Here is a 20,240-nt window from a genome sequence, read left to right on the forward strand (position 1 = left end):
ATATGCAAATAGCAAGGCAAAGGCAAATTGTCGACCGATTCCAACTTCTTAAGTTTTCGATAAGCCAATGTTGATCTGAATTTGCCCAAGTGCAGTTGACAAAGTAAAGCACGTAAATAGCTTCTGCCATAATACTTTAAAGGGTATGAATAAAGGTCTGAACAAAGGTCCAGCAGCCAGTTACGAAATGACTGTCGAGTCAAGTTAGGTTCGTACTTGTTGTCAAAATCTTGCTAGACTATGTCACAATTCATAGCACACACATACGCACACACGCACACAAATCTTGCAAATGAAACATTTGACAATTGCAAACGTCAATCAATGTAAGACGGGAGAGGGGGTAAGGGGTAAGCGGGACGAAGCACACAGTTTTGTACTCGAATTGGAATTGAAATTGGAATCGGTCTTCCAAATGATGTATCGAAATATTCACTGGTTGCTTGTCTTGATGTCGGCCCAATTTATATGGCAACAAAAAAAAAAAACAACAAAAGTAAATCAAATAGAGAGAAAAAAAAAGGCAACACGGACAGTCGTACAAATAAAGCTGTTTTCAACACTGGACCGTAGCGCAGGTAATTTTTTTTTTTTTTTTTGAGCCCACTTTGAGCACGACTTTGACTTGGACTTGGCATATTGTCCAGTTGCGGCCAGTTTTTGTTGCTGTTGCAATTGTTGCTGACCGAATTTTTCAATTGGAAATTAGGCGCTTGCATAATGCCTCTATATTTATAGAGTATATGCAGTGGGTTGAGCAGAAATCACAAGTCAATTGCAAATACATGTGTATGCTACAGCTATAAAATGCATCCTGGCTTCACATAACCTCAAAGTTCTACATAACCTCAAAGCCAAAATACAACTCGACATAACCTCAAAGCCGAAATACGTCACACAAGGAGTAGGCCAACCACCACAGTCAACCACCTACCCAAAGTATGTTAAGACAGCTGATTATTCGTTTTACGTGCCACAAAATGTGACGCACTCGCAATGCTGTTGCTGCTGTTGCTGCCGCCGTTTGTGGCGTGGGCGCTTGTGTTTTTCGGGTGCTGCGTGGCAAACAAATTTGTGCGTGGGCGAGGTTCACAGCTGGCCCACGCCTTTGGGGCGAATGTCGACGTCATTCAACCCTCGTTTTATAGCTAGCCCGCTCGCTCGCTCGGCACTGGTGAAAGTGGATTCGTTGGGTAATCTTAGACGCCTGGCGGGTGCTCAACAACGTTGTTCAAGTATCACTCGCAACCTATTCCCTACCTCCCTTCCTCTATTCACTGGCATCTCTGTCGCATCTTGCTGGCGAATGTCACAGCTCCTACGGCCCTCAAACGCCCGCCCTTAAGAGCCTCTTTACACAAAGAGTCAACGAAACAAGTTTTTGCAACCTCCCCCCCTCTCTCTCACACTCTTTATCTCTATCTCAGTCTTTGTAGTTTGTGTGTGGCATGCAAAGAGATTGATTTCAGCTCGATATATGATTGTTAGATGAGTACGCTCTCTTAAACGTCAAGGAGTATTGACTGTGAGCAGAGAGCTGGTTTATCTCTGTGTGTGTGTGTGAGTAAGGAAAAAGCTTTGGTTAAGCTTATTTTGATTAATAATCAAACATTTATCGATAAGTTGAACATGTAAAATGCATTGAATCGTCGGTTTTATCGACAGCAGCCTTTAAATACGCAGCAAATATCGACTTGTTTATCGATATGGGTCAAGCTAATTAATGCAAATATTTAGAAACGACCTATCGAAGAGTTAGTTATCGATAAACATGCCTAGCAAATATGTGGCTGTTATCGTTCGCTTTTTATCGAAGCGCTCATCGATAACAGTGAAACTATACAAATATATATTTAGAAACAACTTATCGTTACCCTAACTATCGATAATGAAGCTTAGCAAACAGTTGGCTGAAACGAGTTATCGCATAGTTAGTTATCGATAACCATGCTTAGCAAACATGTCACTTGTGTTCGCTTTTTGTCAAAATGATTATCGATAAAAGTGCAGCAAATAAACATTTTTAGAAATGATATCGAATCGTTAACTATCGATAACCTTAGTACGCTGTTATCGTTCGCGTTTTAGAGTGAATATATGAATCCACCTCTATATGGATTCCACAAATTCCCAACTTAATTATCTAATCGTCTTCTTAGTAAATGGCGAGTTAGTCGTGTTCCGCTTAACTCTTGCTGTTTTCGCCCATTGCATACAAGTACGAGGAAAATCCCACAAATCACTTGGTTAATCTTTGTTTTTGCAAATGCCCCCAAAAACGAAGACGTTTCCGCTGTGAGCAATCGCTTTCTGGAGTAACTGCCGCATTAATTATCGCTGTCGCATTGTCGCTGATATTTCATCAAGAGCAACATCTTCGTCTTCTTGTTCTTCTTCATTATTTGCTAATCGGGCACATATACATATGGCATAAACGCTTTATCTGGGCCATTTAAGATTCATCGGCCGTTTCGCTGTAAAAAGTTGGAAGACAAATCTCGAAAGCAAACTTGGCTAAACAAGTTCGCTAAATATGAAACACAAAAGAACGTAGAAAAACCTTCTGCCTGCTGCTTATCTAAAGAAATTGATAAGAGAACTGCGATAAAAAGTGACACCAAAAATTGTCCCATAAGTTGAGGCCAATAAATACAAGCAAGAACGCAAATACCCTGTAGCTATTAGTCTATATAGCATTTCGGTTTGTTTTAATTGTAAAATATAACCCAATATGAATTTGAATATGAAATCCAACAAAATATTATTTATGGATGCGTTATATACAAAATTATTTTAAATTTTATCCTTCTATCCTTCCTTCTTTTCGTTTGCAGTATACCCTCTTTTGCCCATGCTTAATATTTACAGGGTAAAGAAAGCCTTACCAACTTTTGAGTCAAAACAATCGAAGGCCCAAACGAAAATTTCTTGCTTGTTTTGAAGGAACGTTCAAAATATACGCGTTGATAAGCAACAAACCAACAAAGCTAAAAGCCCAAGCAACCAAAAGAAAACGGACTAAAAAAGGTTATAAAAAAAAAAACAAAAAGCACAACCAAGAAGAAGAATTGTGAGCAGAAACGAAAGCAAAGCAAAGCAACAGGTTGAAGCCCAAAAGCAAGAAGAAAAATAAAAGGAGAAAATAAGAAACACAAAAAAAACCCCAAAGACGAAACATTTTGTTTGCCGCTGGGCAGAACTTTGCCAAACAGGCGAAATTTAATAGAAGGTGAAATTATATAAAAGCTGAATAAAAAAAAGAAGCTAAACGAATCGTACAATTTTTGTAGAAAGCAAATAATATTGCTAATAAATATGTATGTATTACCCGGTCCGTTGATACAGTGAAAGCTCTTGCATGAGCGAAAGAAGTCGAAATTTAGAATTTTTATATTTGTTGTATATGTTAGATGTTTCAAAAAAAAAACCAAACAAAGTTGGCTCAAAAATAGGCTAAAATTACAATTATCTGGAATTTTTTGGGATTTTCCGTGTTGAGTTTTTAACCAGAAACATAAAGAAGATAGCTACAAAACGCAGGACTTTTTGCCAATTATCGAAAACCTATCTGTTTTTCTCACATACATATACATATACATATACATACACATATGCATATACATATACAGATAAAGATACATATACATATACAGATACATATACACATACACATACACATACACATACATATACATACATATATATATACTTATATATTTATATGTACATGCACAGGTATACATATGTATACTCATGTTGGTAACATTTAGCGTAATTAGCAATTTACGCGCAGCTGTTTAATATAATTAACAAATGTTACGTGCCGGGAGTGCGACACAGCTGTTTCGAAAATGCTTTTGAAAAACCAAATAAAATTAAATTAAATAAAATCCAAAGTATGTTGATTTTGCCATTTTATTCTTATTTTGAAAACCAACAGAGATGAAACAATTTTAGGAGTTTCATGGAAAATGAAAAAAGTATTCAATGCGGCATTGTCGGAAGTATATATATATATATAAATATATATACATATATATTTACTTAAGGAAAACTCTAGAAACTTCAAATGAAACAAAAAATGATATTATTTAACCATATCCAATATTTCGATAGCAATCACGTAGGTAAGGAATCACATACATATGTATGTATGTATGTACAGAAATGTACAAGGTACAATGTTAGTAAAAACAACAACAACAACAAACGCGAAGATAAGCTTTTTTAGTTTATGGTAAGTATGACCAGAAATTATTACTTTTTCTTCTACATACGTAGAATGTGTACATATGTACATATATTATATTAGATTGCGCGCTTGCGAAATCAACCCATCGATAACTGATAAAATTGTTTGCCTGTGGCTTATCAGCAGCTCCAAAGCCGCACGAGCTATAGATAAAGACAGCTGCGAGCATGCTTGTCTGTCCATCTATTGTCTCAGCTTCTTCTTCTTCTTGCTGCTGTTACTGTTCTAAACTGGAGAGAGAGAGAGAGAGAGAGAGCTTCATGCAAAGAGCGCAAACGAAGCGAAGCGAAGCGAACGACCTTCACAGTCAGTCAGTCCACTTGGGCTGCATCTTCTGCTTCTTCTTATACTTCTTCGTTTATTTTCTAGTGTGCAAAGTAATAAGAACTGAAAAAAAAAGAGTGGGGCAGATTGACACGGACAGGCGTCGTCTCAAGTGGCAATGTCGCTCCTTAATCGCTCTCTCTCTCTCTCTCTCTCTCGCTCGCTTCATTTCAATTGTCAGAATAGTTAAAATAACAGAAAGAGAGGGGGGTGGGCGAGAGAGAAGGTCAGGAGCAACAACTAGGAAGCTGCTGCTGATATTTCTGCTGCGGAAACAGAAGCACAACTGTATGAGTGAAATATTTATGCAAATTGGAGTTGGGGAGAAGCGACGAGACGATTTTGAATAAAAACCAAATAAAAACTAATGAGCAAACTGCTGCCACTGATGACGGAACGGAAAGCGGAAAAGGTATAAAACGAAATGCAAAACAAATTATAATGAAAAACGAGCAAAAATGCAAATCTAGCTGAAAAGGTTGCCAGACTGCTGTCGCGGACTAAGGGCAGCAGCAGCGCGAGCAAGAGCGTGAGCGAGAGCGAACGAGCTATCGAACAAAATGCAAGGCGAAGGCGAAATGAATGCAAAATGAAGCACGAGGGTCACTCGGCGACGGCGGCAAACGGGAACAGCTGCTATGTGTTGTTGGTGCTAAGGCAAATGCCACAAAGGGCAGGCAAAGACAGCAACAATGATAACAACAACGGCGCAAGAGAGTGCCCAATGCAAGTTTTTGTGCACATGTGCGCCTGTATGTGTGCAAAGTAGAAGCTCACACACACACACACACACACACACACATACAGACAAAACAAGTTTTTTGACTTGCTGCTGCTGCTGCCGCGGCGCCTGCGCAGAAGATTTCAGTTTTCAACATTAAAAAAAAAAAGAAGGAAAAAAAACACAACTGACTGCTGACTGACTTTCTTTAAGCATTTTTGTGCTTGTCGTTGGACATGTTGCAGACGCAGTTTTCGCTTTTTTGGCAACTTTTCGAGGCAGCAGCGGCAGCAGCAGTCGCAGCAAAATAAGAAGAAGAAAACACGTTTTATGCTCCGGTTTCTCACTCACCTGGCAAACGGCGTCTGTTCCACCTCGTAGATCTCGTTGATGTCATGCGACACAAGTAATCCCTTCAAGCGTTTGGCATCAACGTCCAGCAGGCCATCGCCTATGGGAAAGATGCCCTCCTCGGTAAACATGTTTCAAGCTGCAGCTGCTCTCGTTCTCTCGCTCTCTCTCTCTCTCTCTCTCTCTCTCTCTCTTCACACACGCACGAACACTTTTTTTTTTTTTTAGATCTTTCGTCTTTTTTTTCGTTTGGGCTTTTTCTTGTTTTAGTTTAAATTTGTTTTATTTAGGGGGCGGCAGGGGCGGGGAGAGACTGTATTGCAGTTGGGGTTGCGTTGAGACGACGGCGCGAAATTTAAACTGTGGCACATACAGAAAACAACAATAATATATACAATAATTAAATATGTTTGCTAACAAAACAAAAAGGAAAACAACAAAACGTGAATGTAAATAACAACACACAAGAGTCGCGCGCGCGCTTTTCGCAAAGCTTTGGTCACACTGCCCGCATCAGCAGCAGCAGCAGCAGCAGCATCAGCAATATAAGAAAAACAGAAGCCGAGAAATTCCAGCGCCCTTTTAAGCTGCGCTGCCGACGTCGCAAATGCAACAGCCTGTTAGTTGAAGCGTGACAGCACTAGGGATGCTGTTGCTGCAGCCAAACTATGCAGGTCCAACTATAGCAACAGCGGCAGCGGCAGCGACAACAGTCACGGAAATTTCTTGGCTGTTTTTGCTGTTATTTTGTAGTTTTCGATTTGCCTGTTATTTGATTTTATTTTTGTTTGTTGATTTTTTTGTTTGAAATTTTAAGACCATTTAAATTAGAATTGAATGCGCGGCACACGCATAACAATTTCACACAACATACACAACACGTTTTACGTTACTTTGTCAATGCTGCGCTGGCTGTTGTATTTGTGTCTGTATCTGAGTATGCGTGTTGTGTGTGTATGTATATGCTCAATGCTGGTTGTGTTGGTGTATACACCGTCGTGTTCTGCTAACTTCGGCGGCGGCAGCGCAGCTCACAGCAACTTCTTGCTGCTGCTTGAATTGAGTGTGTGTGTGTGTGTGTACGTGTGTCCAACTTTGCACAAAAAAAAAAAATACAAAAAAAACACACACAAGAATTAAATAATTGAAATGCTAATGCTGCTGGATTTTAGCAAATACAACTCGCAATTAAAATATTTAAATATTATTCGAACACGAAGCGCGGAATAAACGCATGGAAAAAAAAAGTGGTGTTGCAGCGCACATACGATTTGTTAAATAATTTGAATTTGTACCACAATAAACACACACTCACACTCAAACAAACAAATAAATAAACTCGTGGTAGTCGGTAGAGTTCAGTTAGTAAACGACAAATAACAGTCACAAACCCAGCGCACACATAAACCAGGCGACAACGATTTCAATTCACAATTAAGCGCACCGAGCATCACACGTCCGCCTCGTTCGGGTTTGTTATTGCTTCTGAATATCGATGACAAATTGGTTGTAATGGCGCGTTTAATCGATAGCAGTATTTTGTTAACAGCTGTTAGGACGCTGTTAACTGCAAAACTAATATATCGGTTGCTGAGCTTGTGAAACATTTATCAATGCCTAATCTCAAGTACCAGGCGACGTTGAAATTGTTAAAATAATGCACCTATTTTTGTTGTTATTGTAAATATATGACATTGAATTAAAAAGAATACTATCGTACTCAAACTGGCACTGTTAAAAATGAACGCACAGCTGACTTAACAACGATAGCATAACATTTCTGATTAAATGGAACGCATGCGTGCCAACCTGCTGCACTTTTCCCGCTCGACTCGCCAAATAGCAACTCTGCGCTTAAGTCCGGCCGCGGGCTTGGCTTGAAATTTTCAAAATGGTTATTGAAAAGGCGAAGTGAAATGAGAACAAGCAGCGATCACGCTACACACTTGACGGAATCTTGACACGCAATGGACATTGGGCGCTGGCCTAAACATAGCCCAGCAGCCGCCACTTTAGTGCTCTTGGCGCCGCCTATAAATTCTTAATTTAGACATTTGCATTATGTTTATATTCATGTATGCTGCTGCTGCCGCCGCCGCTGCTGCTGCTGCTGCTGCATGCGGCATGTGCGTGTGTCTGTCTGCGTGCTCCACTTGCGCGCTGCATTTTCATGAGCAACCTCCCCAGCCCAGCACCCGGCCCTGTGTGTGCCCGCCGAGCAGTTGCGTGTATTTTTGTCAACGCCTCTCTGGCCAGGGCAGGCCAGGCCGGGAAAGACATCGGCGCTGGCATCTCAGGAATGCGTCGCTGCCAAAAATAGACAAGCCAAGTGCAAAAACCTTTTCAGCATTAGCCGGGGCCGCATTAGTCGCATTGCCTCATAGATTTATGCAATTTTATTAATAGAGCCGCGCAATTTGCAGCACCTTTGCCCAAAAGCCGGCATGTGGATGCACGTATAGAGATGTGTGTGCGCGTGCACACACACACGGACACAGATTGGTGCGCTGAACTCTAAACGCAACGAACTTTGGCCAGCTATAAATAGGATGCACTGCATCATGCCGCCAAATGTCGCAACTGCCAATTGCCAAGTTTACCAGATCCGGCATTTGAACTACGCACCGCAACGGAATGCTGCTGCCACCGCCCGTAACTAGATGCCAGCCAGATACGAGAACAATATTGATGGCCAATTGGTTGCCTCAGTCTGCGCAGTAAGTACATTGTGGTCCAGCCGCCGCCTCATCTCCACTATCCCCATCGTTGCCACCAGCAGCAGAGCCGCCTCCAGCGGCAGCGCCATCGCCGCCATCGCCACTGCCACGATAATCATCGATAATGTTTTGCAGCTCCTCCTGGGCATCGGTGAATTCGCGTTCCTCCATGCCCTCGCCGGTGTACCAATGAAGATGAGCCTTGCGGCGCAGCATAATGCAGGAGCCGTCCAACAGACGCTGGAACAGGCTCTGAATTGCCGTCGTATTGCCAATGAACGTGGCCGACATCTTGAGGCCACGCGGCGGTATATCACAGATGGCGGTCTTAATGTTGTTCGGTATCCAATCGACAAAGTTGTGCAGATTCTTGTTGCGCACGCCCGTCATCAGTTGGTCGACCTCGCGCGGCGACATTCTGCCGCGAAAGATGCCAGCGGCCGTAAGCAGCTTGCCCTTGCGCAAATCGATGGCGCACAACAGATTGTTGCTGGAGAAGATCTGCTGGACCAGCTCGGAGACGGTGCCCTTGCTAAACTGTTGCTGCTTGCAGGTGACCAGCGGCGCAAAGCCCGGTATGAGGAAGTGCAGCCGTGGAAATGGCACCATGTTCACATAGATCTTACGCAGGCCCGCATTCAGCTGGCCGGGAAAGCGCAGGCAGGTGGTTATGCCGGACATGGTCAAGGCAACAATATGATTGATATGCTCATAGCCGGACATTTGTATTTTCAGATTGCGATTGCAGATCTGAAAGAGCGCCTCGTTGTCCAGGCAAAAGGTCAAATGCGAGTTGTTCACCAGCGCCGGAATGCTGAGCAGCGCATTATATGGCTCTACCACCACCTGGGACATGTTCGGTGACGGTATGGTCACATAGTTGCACAGCAAATTATCCGGATACTGTTCGACCAGCGCCTCCATGATTAGCGATGTCAGGCCGGAGCCGGTACCGCCGCCAATCGAATGGAGCAGCTGAAAGCCCTGCAGCGAGTCCACGGATTCGACCTCGCGTCGCGTATTGTCCAGCACCTGATCGAGTATCTCGGCACCGTCCGTATGATAGCCGCGCGCAAAATTATTGCCGGCACTCTCCGAGCCGGCGACAAAGTTTTCCGGCCTGTACAGCTGGCTGCTGGCATTCAGGCGCTGTATGGTGCTTGCCTCCGTGTCGATGATGATGGTCCGTGCATAGAATCTCTTGCTGGCCGTTGCATTGAAGAACACATTGATGCGCTCCAATTGCAGTGGGCTGGTGCCGCCAAAGTGCCCGGATGCGTAGTCCACGCCGTGCTCGTGCGAGATCACATGCCAGAACTGCGTGTGTGGAACACTCAGGATGAGATGCAATCCTGGCCAACTGACCTGAGATCAGCTACTCACCGCATCGCCAATGGCATTGCCGGCGCCGCCGATCTGCAGCGTCACAATCTCTCGCATTCCACACGCCCGCTCTCCGCGCTGTCGCAGTCGGACTCTTTGTTTTTTCTTTTTTTTTTTTGTTTTTCCTTTATTTATAAATTTTTGACAATTCAATTTTGATGGTTGTTTTCGGCCGAAAGGTGTTCGTGTTATGGAATACTGGCTATGCGAGCATCATGCTGTGGCTTCACGGTTTCATCCACAGTCTTTTCCACAAGCTCTCCAAATGCTACGGAATAAACAACAAACGATTCCCAGCCCAAAACAATTTGCCAAGCCGCCTTCGATCGGCCCACACACGACGTGCTCGGTGTCGTTATTCAAAGATTTGCGTATTTACTACAATTAATTTAATGAGAATGGAGGGGGAGGGGGAAAAAAAAAAATAAAGTAAAGTTGTAAAGTTGAAAGGAAAAATCGATGGAAAGCAGTAAATTCTTAGACAATCAGCGCTTGAGGCAGCTGCCGCTGTAGACCAGGCAGCTACTTTTCCTTCTTTTCGGCGGCCAGCGAATTGTACAGCCGATTGACCTCGTTGGCCACCAGATTCTCCAGAATGATGCCGTTGCTGTCGATGAAGGCGGCGCAGGACTTGCTGCTGGTCTGCTCGCGCTGGCCACGCCCATCCTTGACGGACAGTGTGAGCAGGTACTTATCGTCGTACTTCTTCATATCGGAGCTGGCCTCCCAGATGCGCGGCAATTTGGCGCCGGCATCCTTCTGCACGGCAACAACAAAGGTGCCCTTCTCGCGGAACGTTGTGTGAAGCGTAAGCACGCCCATCAGCGCAAAGTAGGCCAGCACGCTGAACAGCAGCACGGGCCGCGACTGGGGAAACGGATGGGTAAAGTCCCAGGCATGCGCCATAATGGCCACACCAACGGCCAGGGCGCAGAGCACCAGACGGGTGTTCACCAGGCCGAACTGTTCCTTCAACTGTGGCCGATCGCCCAACAGGCAGGTCTTGACCGCATCGTCCAGGGCATGCTTCACCGCCGAGCCATCCCACTTGTTGACTTTAACCAGCTGCAAATTGTCAAATTGTTGTTGGATCTCGTTAACATTAGGGACGGTACCGACTGACGTGTTCAATTAAAACAGAAAAAAAAAACACCCAAACGGAAACCGGTTGCCGGAGGCGTCACTATGCCGGTCAGCGCTGTGCTGTACTTACCTCTTCAGCGGGCTGTGGTTTATCCTCCTTTTTAGTCATTTAAGCAGATTTATTAAGTCAATTCGGTAAAGGTTTGGCTGGCAAGAACGAAAAAAAAAAACACTTGTTTTTGCAATTTGACAACGCGACAGATATTCAATGTTTAATACAGCGTGACCGCATACTCAAAAGTATTTTTTATCATATTTTGGTATTTGGTATTTTTTCTTGCTGCTGTTAGGCTTCTCTGTTAAGTTCGATTTATCGATAGGCGAGCTAAGTAAAAACAGCCAAATTTAAATTTTATCTTTTGTAGTAAAAAAAAAAGGGAAAATTGTAAATATATTTATAAATAACAGAGTTGTATGGAATTTGTCTTGCAGTCTTACATAGACTTCATTTGCGCCATTAAATCTTCCAGACTCGTCTCTGGCATACCGTCACCAGCAGCTGCATGGCCCGCCTGGTCTACAGCCTCCTTTTCTGGCGCCTCGTAAGCCAGTCGGAGTCCAGATGCCACATTCGCAGTGTCTGTAGCTTTGGGCGCCTGTTCCGCGACTGGCGCATCATCAGCCACCAGCTCAATGCCCCAGTCGTTGCTGGCATGCAGCGGCTCATCGGATACCTCCTCCACCTGTTGCAGCACAGGTTTCGGTCGCTCCTGGAACTCCTTCTGGCGCTGCAGACAATGCCGATCATCGCACTGCGTATTCGGCTTGAGAGTCATCTTGGGAAAGAAGTCGTTCAGCGCATTGTAGCCCAAATAGTCGGAGACCTCGCCAAAATTAAGCAAATACTTGAGCGCATTTTGCACCAGCAAACCCGCCGTAATGCCCATCGTGGTGGGCAGCGAGGCGGCACAGACGCCCTCCCGTTTCAGCGTCCGCTCGTCAATGTTCTCGGCGACCACCAGCGGCGGCGCACAGGCAAAACAGGCCGTGTCGCCTGGACGTATAAACTGTATGTGGCCGGACACGGCGTTTTCGGATACGCCAGACTCAAACCAGTTCAGATTGTTCTCGTTGCAGGCCGCATTGATGGCCATGCGCGCCTCAAAGTTATCCACGCAGCTGAGCACCAAATCAACGGGCTGGCCCTGCTGCATGCCGCTCTCGGAGATTGTGCTGAGGAACTTGTCAAAGTTGTCCACGGTGGTTATGTTGTAGTTGTGCGTCTCGATCCGCACATCTGGATTGATAAAGCTGAGTGTGCGCGCCGCTGCTTCCACCTTAGACAGGCCAGCCTGGTCGGGTGTGAAGAACAATCGGTTCATATTGGCCAGCTCCACCTTGTCGTAGTCGAACAGTATCAGCTTGCCAATGCCGCAGCTGTTGAATGAACGCATCATCAATATAATATGCTTTAGTAATCGCATTCCCATTCCCATTCGCATTCCTCTACCACTTTTGCTTACCGTGTCAACATGTCGGCAGTGACACTGCCAACGCCACCGACGCCCACAATCGCTACCGCCTTGTCGCGTATGCGCTCATAGTCCTTCACTATGTTCATGCGCTGCAGCGCCATAAGGCGGCTGTACGGATTGGAATCGACGACCTCCGCGGACATGCGCTCAATCCGTTCACGAGCATTGCGTGTGCAGGTCTTTTGCTCCTCCAGCTCCGACTTCAGCTCGGCAATGATTGCCTGCAGCTCGTCAATGGCGTTTGACATATTGCGAACAGAAGGCACTAGTTAAACAATACAAAACAAATCTAATGCCTGGCTCCAAATCCTCGACCGTCAACGTTTCGGCTGTCGTCGTGTCACTTTCGCTGGCACAGCTGTGCGGCGTTGCCAGATGTTTTTGCTCGCCCAACGACGACTATCGATAGCGTGAGCGCAAAAATGCGTTGGGCGCGCACATAGCACGATATTTATTTAATAACATATTCAGATATGAACAAGTTTAAATATTCGAATAGAGTCCTAGAGTACGATGGGAGTCCATGTTATTAACAACAAAAACGCAAATTAACTCGTTTATACATTATTGGCAAACGAAAATTATGTTATCTCAGCATCGGCGCCAAATATTCCTATAGCAGCAGTAATTTATTCATATACTCTAACGCGTAGAGTTGCCCATGCGGTAAAAAGGAAGATCGAACAGGCGCGCAATTTAAAATATTACACCAAATATATTGTCAAAACATTATTCATATTATTATTAAATACACAAAAAAAAAAATGAAATAATATTTGTTGCTGATGTTTTTGTCTGTGTGTGTGTGTGTGTGTGTGTGTGTTACATGTTAAATGCAGCGCTTGAAAATTGCTACGATAAACAAATATTTATCAAATATCAATACAAATTACATACTACGCTCTTTAGTAGTGTGTGTGTATGTGTGTGTGTAGGGGGAGGGGGGAGAGTGTGTGTTTTGTTTCTTGCTTGTATTATGCATGGAATATTACTGTATAGACCGGGACTATCACTTGCAAATAAAGATATGCATAAGTTTATGATGCTGCCGTGCTGCCAGTTGTGGTCGCCTGTCCCGGCTGTCGGGGCTGGAGGCGCACGCGAAAGCCCTCCTCCCGCTTCAGTATGATGTCCGCCTGCAGCCTGAAGTCCGATTCGCTGAGGTCCGAATAGACACGATAGTTGCGCATAATGGTTGACAGCAGGATCTTCAGTTTCAGCATGGCATATTTGCGACCTGTCGAATATTTATGCATATGTAATCTCAGCTCATGTCAGCGAATGAACCCTTCCATTTAGTATGGATACTCACCCACACAGCTGCGTGGTCCTGCGGAGAAGGGCACAAAGGCATAATAGTGTCGATTCGCCTGGCGTTCGGGCAGAAAGTTGTCCGGATCAAAGACATTGGGATTGTCGTAGACCTTAGGATTACGATGCAGCAATATGGTGGCCACTGTGACTGTGGCGCCACGCGGTATAACATAGGGTCCCGAGTTCAGTTTCAGATCCTCCTGCAGCTCGCGTGCGATCAGCGGCACTGGCGGGAACATGCGCAGCGTTTCCATGAGGCAACGTTCCAGATATTTCATTTCGAGCGTATCTTGAAATGTGGCCGGTCGCTGGGAGTCACCAAAGATGCCATCCAGTTCGGCAATCACGCGATCCTGTATATCCTGGTGTATGCCCATCAGTGACAAAAAGAACGAAGATCCAGCCGCCGTCGTGTCGTGTCCCTCAAACATAATCGTATCCACCTGCTCCTTGATTTCGGTGTCCGTAATAAGTGCGCCATTTTGTGCACTCTCCAGCATCAGATCGAGGAAGGCCAAACGTTTCTTCTCGCCAATATCATTGTCCTCCACGTCCAGATCGTCCTTGAGGCCCGCCGACTGGCCGTAGGAGAGGCCGGCAACGGGGCTGGCCAGCTCAACGGGCTTGGCGCCACCAGCTGATGATCTCTGTTGCTGCTCGCGCAGTTCCCGCTCCTCCTGCTCGAGGGCGGCAGCCTTCAGCTCGCTCTGTGCCAGAGAGCCGCGAGTGCCCTGCTCGAAGGCCGCCTTCTTGCTGCGTATAACCTTGGTGGTGAGGCCGTGAATGATGTTCAGCAGACGGCCCTGCTCCTTGTAGTAGCGGGTCAGCGTGAAGATGAACTCGTTGCGCAGAAAGATGCTGCGATGCCGAGCATGGAGTATATCGCACATGCGCATCACGGCCATTGCGTACTCAAATCCAGACTTGTCCTGCGTCTTCTTCGATACGCCCATTGCGGTTTCTGCAAGTGCAACATGTTGGAAGACGGGGTCCACCGAAAAGTAGAGCCCCACCAGCTCCGATTAGCCCATAGCCAGCAGCATGTCACAATATTGCGAACGCAACGGGAATGGCAATGCGAATGGGAATGGAAATGGAAATGGGTATGGGTATGGGTATGGGAATGGGAATGAGATTGGAAGTGGAATGCACTCGACTGACCCAAGCGCCAATTAAACTTAACAAACATACAACGGAGACTGCGCCGGCTGTCTAATTGCAAATACAATGCATAAATAGCAATCGCTAAGCACACACTCACACACACTCACACACACACAAACAGTAAACGAGCTGAGGGCCAACGGAGCGTATGCGCATTTTGCCAAAACACATTTTTGAATGCCTATAGAAATTGATTTCTTTGAAAACCAATCAAGTATCAAGTTGAAATCTGGTATCTGGCATCAGCTATCATACAAGCATGACATATATCATATACAGGTGTCATATTTACTTTCAGCTGATCAGGCCAAGAGTTTCAGTAGAGTTACGTAAGCTAGCTAAACTTGTATATATAATTGAATCGATTTCATGTTGGGCAACCGCGAGAGTCCGGGTTCGAATCCTCGGCCAAAAATCCATAAAAAAAAACAACTAGGCTAACAGCTTGTAACAATTTCCTCTGCCTGTAATAATCATAATAAATCTCATGTTTTATGTAACTTTTGCGTTAAAATTTGCATAGCGCAAGCCTTTGGCGAACTCGATTAAGTTCCGTGGAATATGGGTGAAAAGGCGTTAAGGCTTTTGCAACAGACAGAAGAAAGCAACTCTGAGCCCATAAAGGATTATGTCTGAAATTTGAAATATGTCATATATTTTCTAGCCCATTTGAAGAGTGGCCTGGGCTTTCATGTATACACACTTTTGTATGAACATATTAATGAACATTTCGAAGGAATCGGACTTTAAGCACCGAAGTTAATCAAGACTGCAATTCGAATAGATAGTTTGGGGCAAGGGCAGCAAGAATCACGGGATCAAGAAAGCTCGAATGATTGGCACCTTCGGTTCGGGTTCGGATGCGGTCGTATAAGTCTCTATTTCTGTGCGTCAAGTGGAAGTGAAAGTCTAGTTTGGAGCCAGCTGATCTTAACGTAAGTCTAAATAATTGCAATTACACGTTTCTTAGAAAACTGGACTATTTGGCCGAGTTACGTATGCGATTGCATGGCTGAACCTTTGATTGAATTGACAATTCTTCCGCTAAGGCTGAAAACGGGCTGTGCGTGTCCGAGTAATGTTTGCATTGCGCAAGTGTGGAAATTCTGGTTTTCCCCACTTGCTTTTCACCATTTCACTTTGGCCCACTGGCCAGTTGACCAGCTGGCCAGTTGGCCAACTGGCTGGAAAAACTGGTAGTTTGTTGCAGCTGAATACTCCTTAAATATATGTACGTATATGGGCGGGGGGGGGGGGGGGGGGGGGGGGGGTTATGCAATGGCAATCGAAAATGACATTTGAATTTCTTCTCCTTCTTCTTCTGCTTGTTGTTGTATTTTTGATTCAGTTTTCGCTACACGCGCCATATACTGTAGATATATATATATATATAAAATTTGCAAACCATTTTTTTTTTTTTTTTTGTCATTTTCATTTTGATTATTTTTATGTTGAATCTTAATTGCTAATTGCTCGTTTGCGTCAGTCGGACCTGGGGCCTGGGGCCTGGGGCCTGGTCTTGGGTCTGGGTCTGGGGCTGGGTCTGGGCTTGGGGCTGGGCCTCGCTGCTGGCTGCTATTGCATTCAAATTTTCCTGATTAAATGCTTAATGGCAATGCGACGTGATTTTAATTGCACTTGGCTAGCAGTTTGGTTCGGCTTTGCGCTGGCAATTTTCAGACGCGATGCGCGTTTTGGCTGCATTTCAATTATGGGGCGAAGGTGAGTGCCTGCCTTATGCAATGGCCCAGAAAACAATCGGCCAAACGCACAGATAGATATATGTCTACATATATATATATATATATATATATATATCTGTGCGACAATGTCATTAACATTTGCCACACACTGGCGGGGTTTTCACTTTTAAGCCAAAACGTGTTCGGCCTTAAACGAACGACAGGCATTTGTATGGCACTCCACAGTTAGTGGAGCCTACGAGCAGGCTTTAAACATTATAGCCCGGCTCAAACGTGCTAATGACATTATGATATTTGTTATAGGGGCCAGAGCCTTCGCCAAGCCACAAAGTGAAAGTCGTCAGAGCTGCTAAAGATCCCTGCTACGCAGATAATCTCAAGATTCGTATAAACATTGGATATAGTCACAGGCTATAGAAAGTCGTCCAAGCAGCTTAAACAGCAACTTGTCTAGCGCCCTAGGCATATTCTCTCTTAGGAAACTGCAGCTAGAGTTCGGATCTATATTTAACTAGAAATCTTCGATCTTTATTATCTTTGTGTACGGAGAATTCTCTGAGCTACGTGTGCTGAAACTCCAGAAGGTTTGATGCTCAAACAAGGAGCTAATCTGATAAATAAGAATCGTTCAGTTTTCGACTAGTTATATCAGGTATACGAATATTCAGTCATACGATTAGATAAGTGAAGGCAAGGTTTAAGAAAACCAGAAATTGCACAAGTCACAGTTGAAATCTTGGCACATACTGGAAATCGGTCTATGCCAGTTGATGGTGGCTCATTATTCAAACTAAGTATATACGGATTAGTTGGGCATGTATTTGAAACAATTTGTGTGCGCCATTGTCTGTACACACACAAAGCACAAAAGCGGCAAACGGACAACAACAACAACTTTGTACATTTATGCGAGTATATAGGGAAATGGGTCTGTGCTCAATTGTGGCATATGGCATATAGTAATCGCATATGTGATAGGCACACACACACACACACACACACACATCCAATGCAAAAAATGAAACTTAAAAAATGAATCGGAATTTGAATCTGAAACTGAAACTGAATCCAAAACGTAGCCTGGCGGTGTGAGTGGACTGTACCGACTGTATGTGTGTGTATGTGTGTGTGTGTGTGTGTGTGTGTGTGTGCGCGTGTGTCACTTACCCAATAGAATCTCCACAGTTGCCTCACTCATGTAATCATGACAATCAAATGTGCCACCAGCCTCCGCACGCAGTTTCCGCACCACATTGCGCGAGTTCTCGTTAAACAATTCAATGAAACTCTTTAAGACATTCAAATGGAATGTGGGTGCGATTAGTTTGCGATGAGCGCGCCACTTTTGACCTGATCGGGATACAGAAAAGAAAGATCAAAAATTATTTTTATAAAATAATAATAACCAAAACTATATCGATAAAAGGTATGTAGAAATTGGAATAATAATTGGAATATTTAGTATATGTAGTTAATCAAACTTGGAGTACCTAAACAGAGAGAGAGAGAGAGAGAGGAGAGCAACATGTATGGAGAGCTGGAAATAATAGTTAGTATAGATAGTAAAACTTGGGATATAGAAACAGAGAGATCTAGTGTTGGAGAAATCGGGGCAAGCTAAGTACAGCCATAGTAAGATCCAAACTATTCAAGATATATAGAAAATAAGCAAAAAAAAAAAAGGTTGAGAGCATGGAGAGATGGGAATAATATCTAAGATAAATAATAGGAGCGAAATATAGAGCTCAAGGAATCAGTTGAAGAAAATATCAACTAAAAGAGAAAATCTTAAGAAATAAAGAAAAACGCATTAGATAGATCAAAGAAACGAAACTTTCAAGTAAGAAAATGAAAACTGAAATAATATAATGTATAAAAAGACGAAACCTAGGCTGGACTGATTGAAATGAGAAAAGATCTAGGCGCAGTCATAATATGGATAATCCACACGATATATATGGTACATCAAAAGTTAAATGAGAAAAAAAAAGAAAGAGATAGTTAAGCCTGGGGCATTGAGCGAAAGAGATGGCAATCGCACACAGCAAACAGTTGCTGCTCTGTGTTCGGTTGCGTTTATTTATAGCCGCCATTTGTTCGGCGTTGTTGTGCCAACTGTCAGGCTTACAAATCGTTTTATTAATTTATGATTCCATAAACGCAATTTAAATTGCATTAGCTAGAACAGAGAGTGGCACCGAACCAGCCAACCAACCAACCAACCAATCCAACCAATCCAACCAACCCCATGAACGACTTCGCCTCGCATAGGGTAATAGAGTGCGAAGTAGTACTCACCTGTGCTAATGAGTAGACCATCGCCGAGCCAGGGCTTGAAGAACTTGTACTCGGATGCCTTATCGATGTAGACGTGGCTGCTCAGCAACAGCTCCACATCGCGCGGATCATAGATGAAGACGACCAGCTTGGGACCGATCCACATTTTGGCGATATGCTCAAAGGGTGTGCTCTTGCGTATGACTGTTTTGAAAACAGCTGAAAACAGGATACAGAATTGTAGCCAGACAGAGACAGAAAGAGAGAGCGGGAGCGGGAGAGAGAGTTAGGTGGAAGTTGGGACAGTGGAAACGTACACGAAGCGGGTCCAATCACATCAAACAAATGCCCCACAATGGGCAAGCCACGCGGGCCCGGCAGGCGCGCCGCCAATCTGTAGAGATGAGCACGAGACAGTCGCCAATAGGTGTACCAGAGCACCAAAGTGGGCAGCAGCAGCAAGTAGAAGACGCTGCTGGGCGAGCCCAGGGCGGCGTCTTTCTTCAGCACCTCCATCGAGGAGGCGTTAGTGTAGCACACGCGGTCAACAAAAAAAAAAAAAAAAATCAGAATCAAAAAAACAAATATCAACTGTAGTTGAATCTAATGCACGCCACACGCCACGGCGGGCACCACAGCACTAAGAACGAAGGCGGATGCCACGGGAGATGTCTCGACTCGTAGCTCAAAACATTTCAATGCGCGCCGTGAAAAGAATCTCTTTTTCTGTTTTTTTTTTTTTCTTGCTGTCTTGTTTTGCGGTTGCGGTTGCTGCGGATGCTCGTCGCTGCCTGTCCGTCGCGATACTGATAAAAACTGGCCTGGCAAAGCGTCGCGCGTTCTGCTCCGGTAACAGCAACAAAAATAATAATAATAGTAGTAATATTGATAATAATAGTAAGCAAATAGGACAGACAAAATCACAGCAACAATGAGCACAAACACGAGCAAAACGGACGCGAAATGCAGCACACACACAAAAAACGAAAAAAAAAAAACAAAAAACAAATAAAATAAAAAATAAAATTATACAAATAGAGTATACAAAAAAATTATTGAAATGAAATGGGAAATGGTCGGCCCGACGTCGCACGCTCCACGCTCCGCGCTGTGACTAGCCGCCGCCGCCAGTGCGCCCGACTTTTATAGCCAACAATGTGGCAAGCGGCAACGAACTGGCGCTGCCAGACAGGACGGACGGGCGGACGGTCGGACGGTCGGACAGACAAACAGACAGACAGACAGACAGACCGAACGATGCACACAGTGTCCGCACAAAGGCGGTCAAACGGGTGATTATTTAAAATGTGTCCAAGCCGCCATTTAAAGCAGTGCATGTAAGCAGTGCACGCAAGCAGTGCAACGGCTTGCACAGCTTTGAAGCTTTCGCGCGCCATATAACATTTAAAGCTTTGC

At 44.5% G+C, this 20,240-nt stretch overlaps 5 protein-coding genes across 7 annotated transcripts in view; all 5 read right to left on the reverse strand.

Moving 5' to 3' along the window:
* The window catches only part of Drak (Death-associated protein kinase related), a 60,953-nt gene extending 53,811 nt beyond the window's left edge, over nucleotides 1-7,142 (reverse strand). The window contains exons 1-2 of one of the 3 annotated variants that reach the window (XM_002054998.4): nucleotides 7,040-7,142; nucleotides 5,649-6,008 (exon numbers count right to left, since the gene is read on the reverse strand). In XM_002054998.4, coding sequence (XP_002055034.2) covers nucleotides 5,649-5,779 — 131 coding nt within the window. In that variant the 5' untranslated portion in view covers nucleotides 5,780-6,008; nucleotides 7,040-7,142. Of the gene's footprint in view, nucleotides 1-5,648; nucleotides 6,009-6,963 lie in introns of all 3 variants that reach the window. The other 2 variants (XM_070210259.1, XM_070210258.1) reach the window with 2 other exon arrangements.
* A 637-nt stretch (nucleotides 7,143-7,779) lies between these two features.
* On the reverse strand, nucleotides 7,780-9,975 carry betaTub65B (beta-Tubulin at 65B). Its single transcript, XM_002054997.4, has 2 exons — nucleotides 9,749-9,975; nucleotides 7,780-9,682 (listed from the first exon to the last, which is right to left on the reverse strand). Exons 1-2 carry the CDS (start codon nucleotides 9,803-9,805, stop codon nucleotides 8,354-8,356), a joined length of 1,386 nt encoding a protein of 461 aa, XP_002055033.1. The 5' UTR covers nucleotides 9,806-9,975; the 3' UTR covers nucleotides 7,780-8,353.
* A 147-nt stretch (nucleotides 9,976-10,122) lies between these two features.
* Spase25 (Signal peptidase complex subunit Spase25) lies at nucleotides 10,123-11,123 on the reverse strand. The gene is made up of 2 exons (XM_002054996.4): nucleotides 10,962-11,123; nucleotides 10,123-10,813 (listed from the first exon to the last, which is right to left on the reverse strand). The coding sequence occupies exons 1-2, from the start codon at nucleotides 10,998-11,000 to the stop codon at nucleotides 10,271-10,273; spliced, it is 582 nt and encodes a 193-aa protein (XP_002055032.1). The 5' UTR covers nucleotides 11,001-11,123; the 3' UTR covers nucleotides 10,123-10,270.
* Nucleotides 11,124-11,235: 112 nt separating this feature from the next.
* On the reverse strand, nucleotides 11,236-12,726 carry Uba5 (Ubiquitin-like activating enzyme 5). Its single transcript, XM_002054995.4, has 2 exons — nucleotides 12,355-12,726; nucleotides 11,236-12,268 (listed from the first exon to the last, which is right to left on the reverse strand). The coding sequence occupies exons 1-2, from the start codon at nucleotides 12,612-12,614 to the stop codon at nucleotides 11,326-11,328; spliced, it is 1,203 nt and encodes a 400-aa protein (XP_002055031.1). The 5' UTR covers nucleotides 12,615-12,726; the 3' UTR covers nucleotides 11,236-11,325.
* Nucleotides 12,727-13,162: 436 nt separating this feature from the next.
* Nucleotides 13,163-19,860, reverse strand: Cyp4g15 (Cytochrome P450 4g15). The gene is made up of 5 exons (XM_002054994.4): nucleotides 19,142-19,860; nucleotides 18,846-19,043; nucleotides 17,715-17,897; nucleotides 13,679-14,641; nucleotides 13,163-13,603 (listed from the first exon to the last, which is right to left on the reverse strand). The coding sequence occupies exons 1-5, from the start codon at nucleotides 19,338-19,340 to the stop codon at nucleotides 13,404-13,406; spliced, it is 1,743 nt and encodes a 580-aa protein (XP_002055030.1). The 5' UTR covers nucleotides 19,341-19,860; the 3' UTR covers nucleotides 13,163-13,403.
* Nucleotides 19,861-20,240: the final 380 nt, after the last annotated feature.

The sequence above is a fragment of the Drosophila virilis genome, chromosome X (assembly GCF_030788295.1).
Source record: "Drosophila virilis strain 15010-1051.87 chromosome X, Dvir_AGI_RSII-ME, whole genome shotgun sequence".
In the NCBI taxonomy this organism is placed as follows: Eukaryota; Metazoa; Arthropoda; class Insecta; order Diptera; family Drosophilidae; genus Drosophila; species Drosophila virilis.

Bases quoted from the DNA above. Each gene is read 5' to 3' on its own strand.
- Spase25 (XM_002054996.4), bottom strand. From the start codon at position 11,000: ATGACTAAAAAGGAGGATAAACCACAGCCCGCTGAAGAG. The intron at 10,814-10,961 runs GTAAGTACAGCA...GACAATTTGCAG, and splicing joins AACCACAGCCCGCTGAAGAG to CTGGTTAAAGTCAACAAGTG.
- betaTub65B (XM_002054997.4), bottom strand. From the start codon at position 9,805: ATGCGAGAGATTGTGACGCTGCAGATCGGCGGCGCCGGCAATGCCATT. The intron at 9,683-9,748 runs GTGAGTAGCTGA...CCACACACGCAG, and splicing joins GCAATGCCATTGGCGATGCG to TTCTGGCATGTGATCTCGCA.
- Cyp4g15 (XM_002054994.4), bottom strand. From the start codon at position 19,340: ATGGAGGTGCTGAAGAAAGACGCCGCCCTGGGCTCGCCCAGCAGCGTC. The intron at 19,044-19,141 runs GTACGTTTCCAC...TCCTGTTTTCAG, and splicing joins TGTGATTGGACCCGCTTCGT to CTGTTTTCAAAACAGTCATA. The intron at 17,898-18,845 runs GTGAGTACTACT...TATCCCGATCAG, and splicing joins TGGTCTACTCATTAGCACAG to GTCAAAAGTGGCGCGCTCAT.
- Uba5 (XM_002054995.4), bottom strand. From the start codon at position 12,614: ATGTCAAACGCCATTGACGAGCTGCAGGCAATCATTGCCGAGCTGAAG. The intron at 12,269-12,354 runs GTAAGCAAAAGT...TTCATTCAACAG, and splicing joins ACTGCCGACATGTTGACACG to CTGCGGCATTGGCAAGCTGA.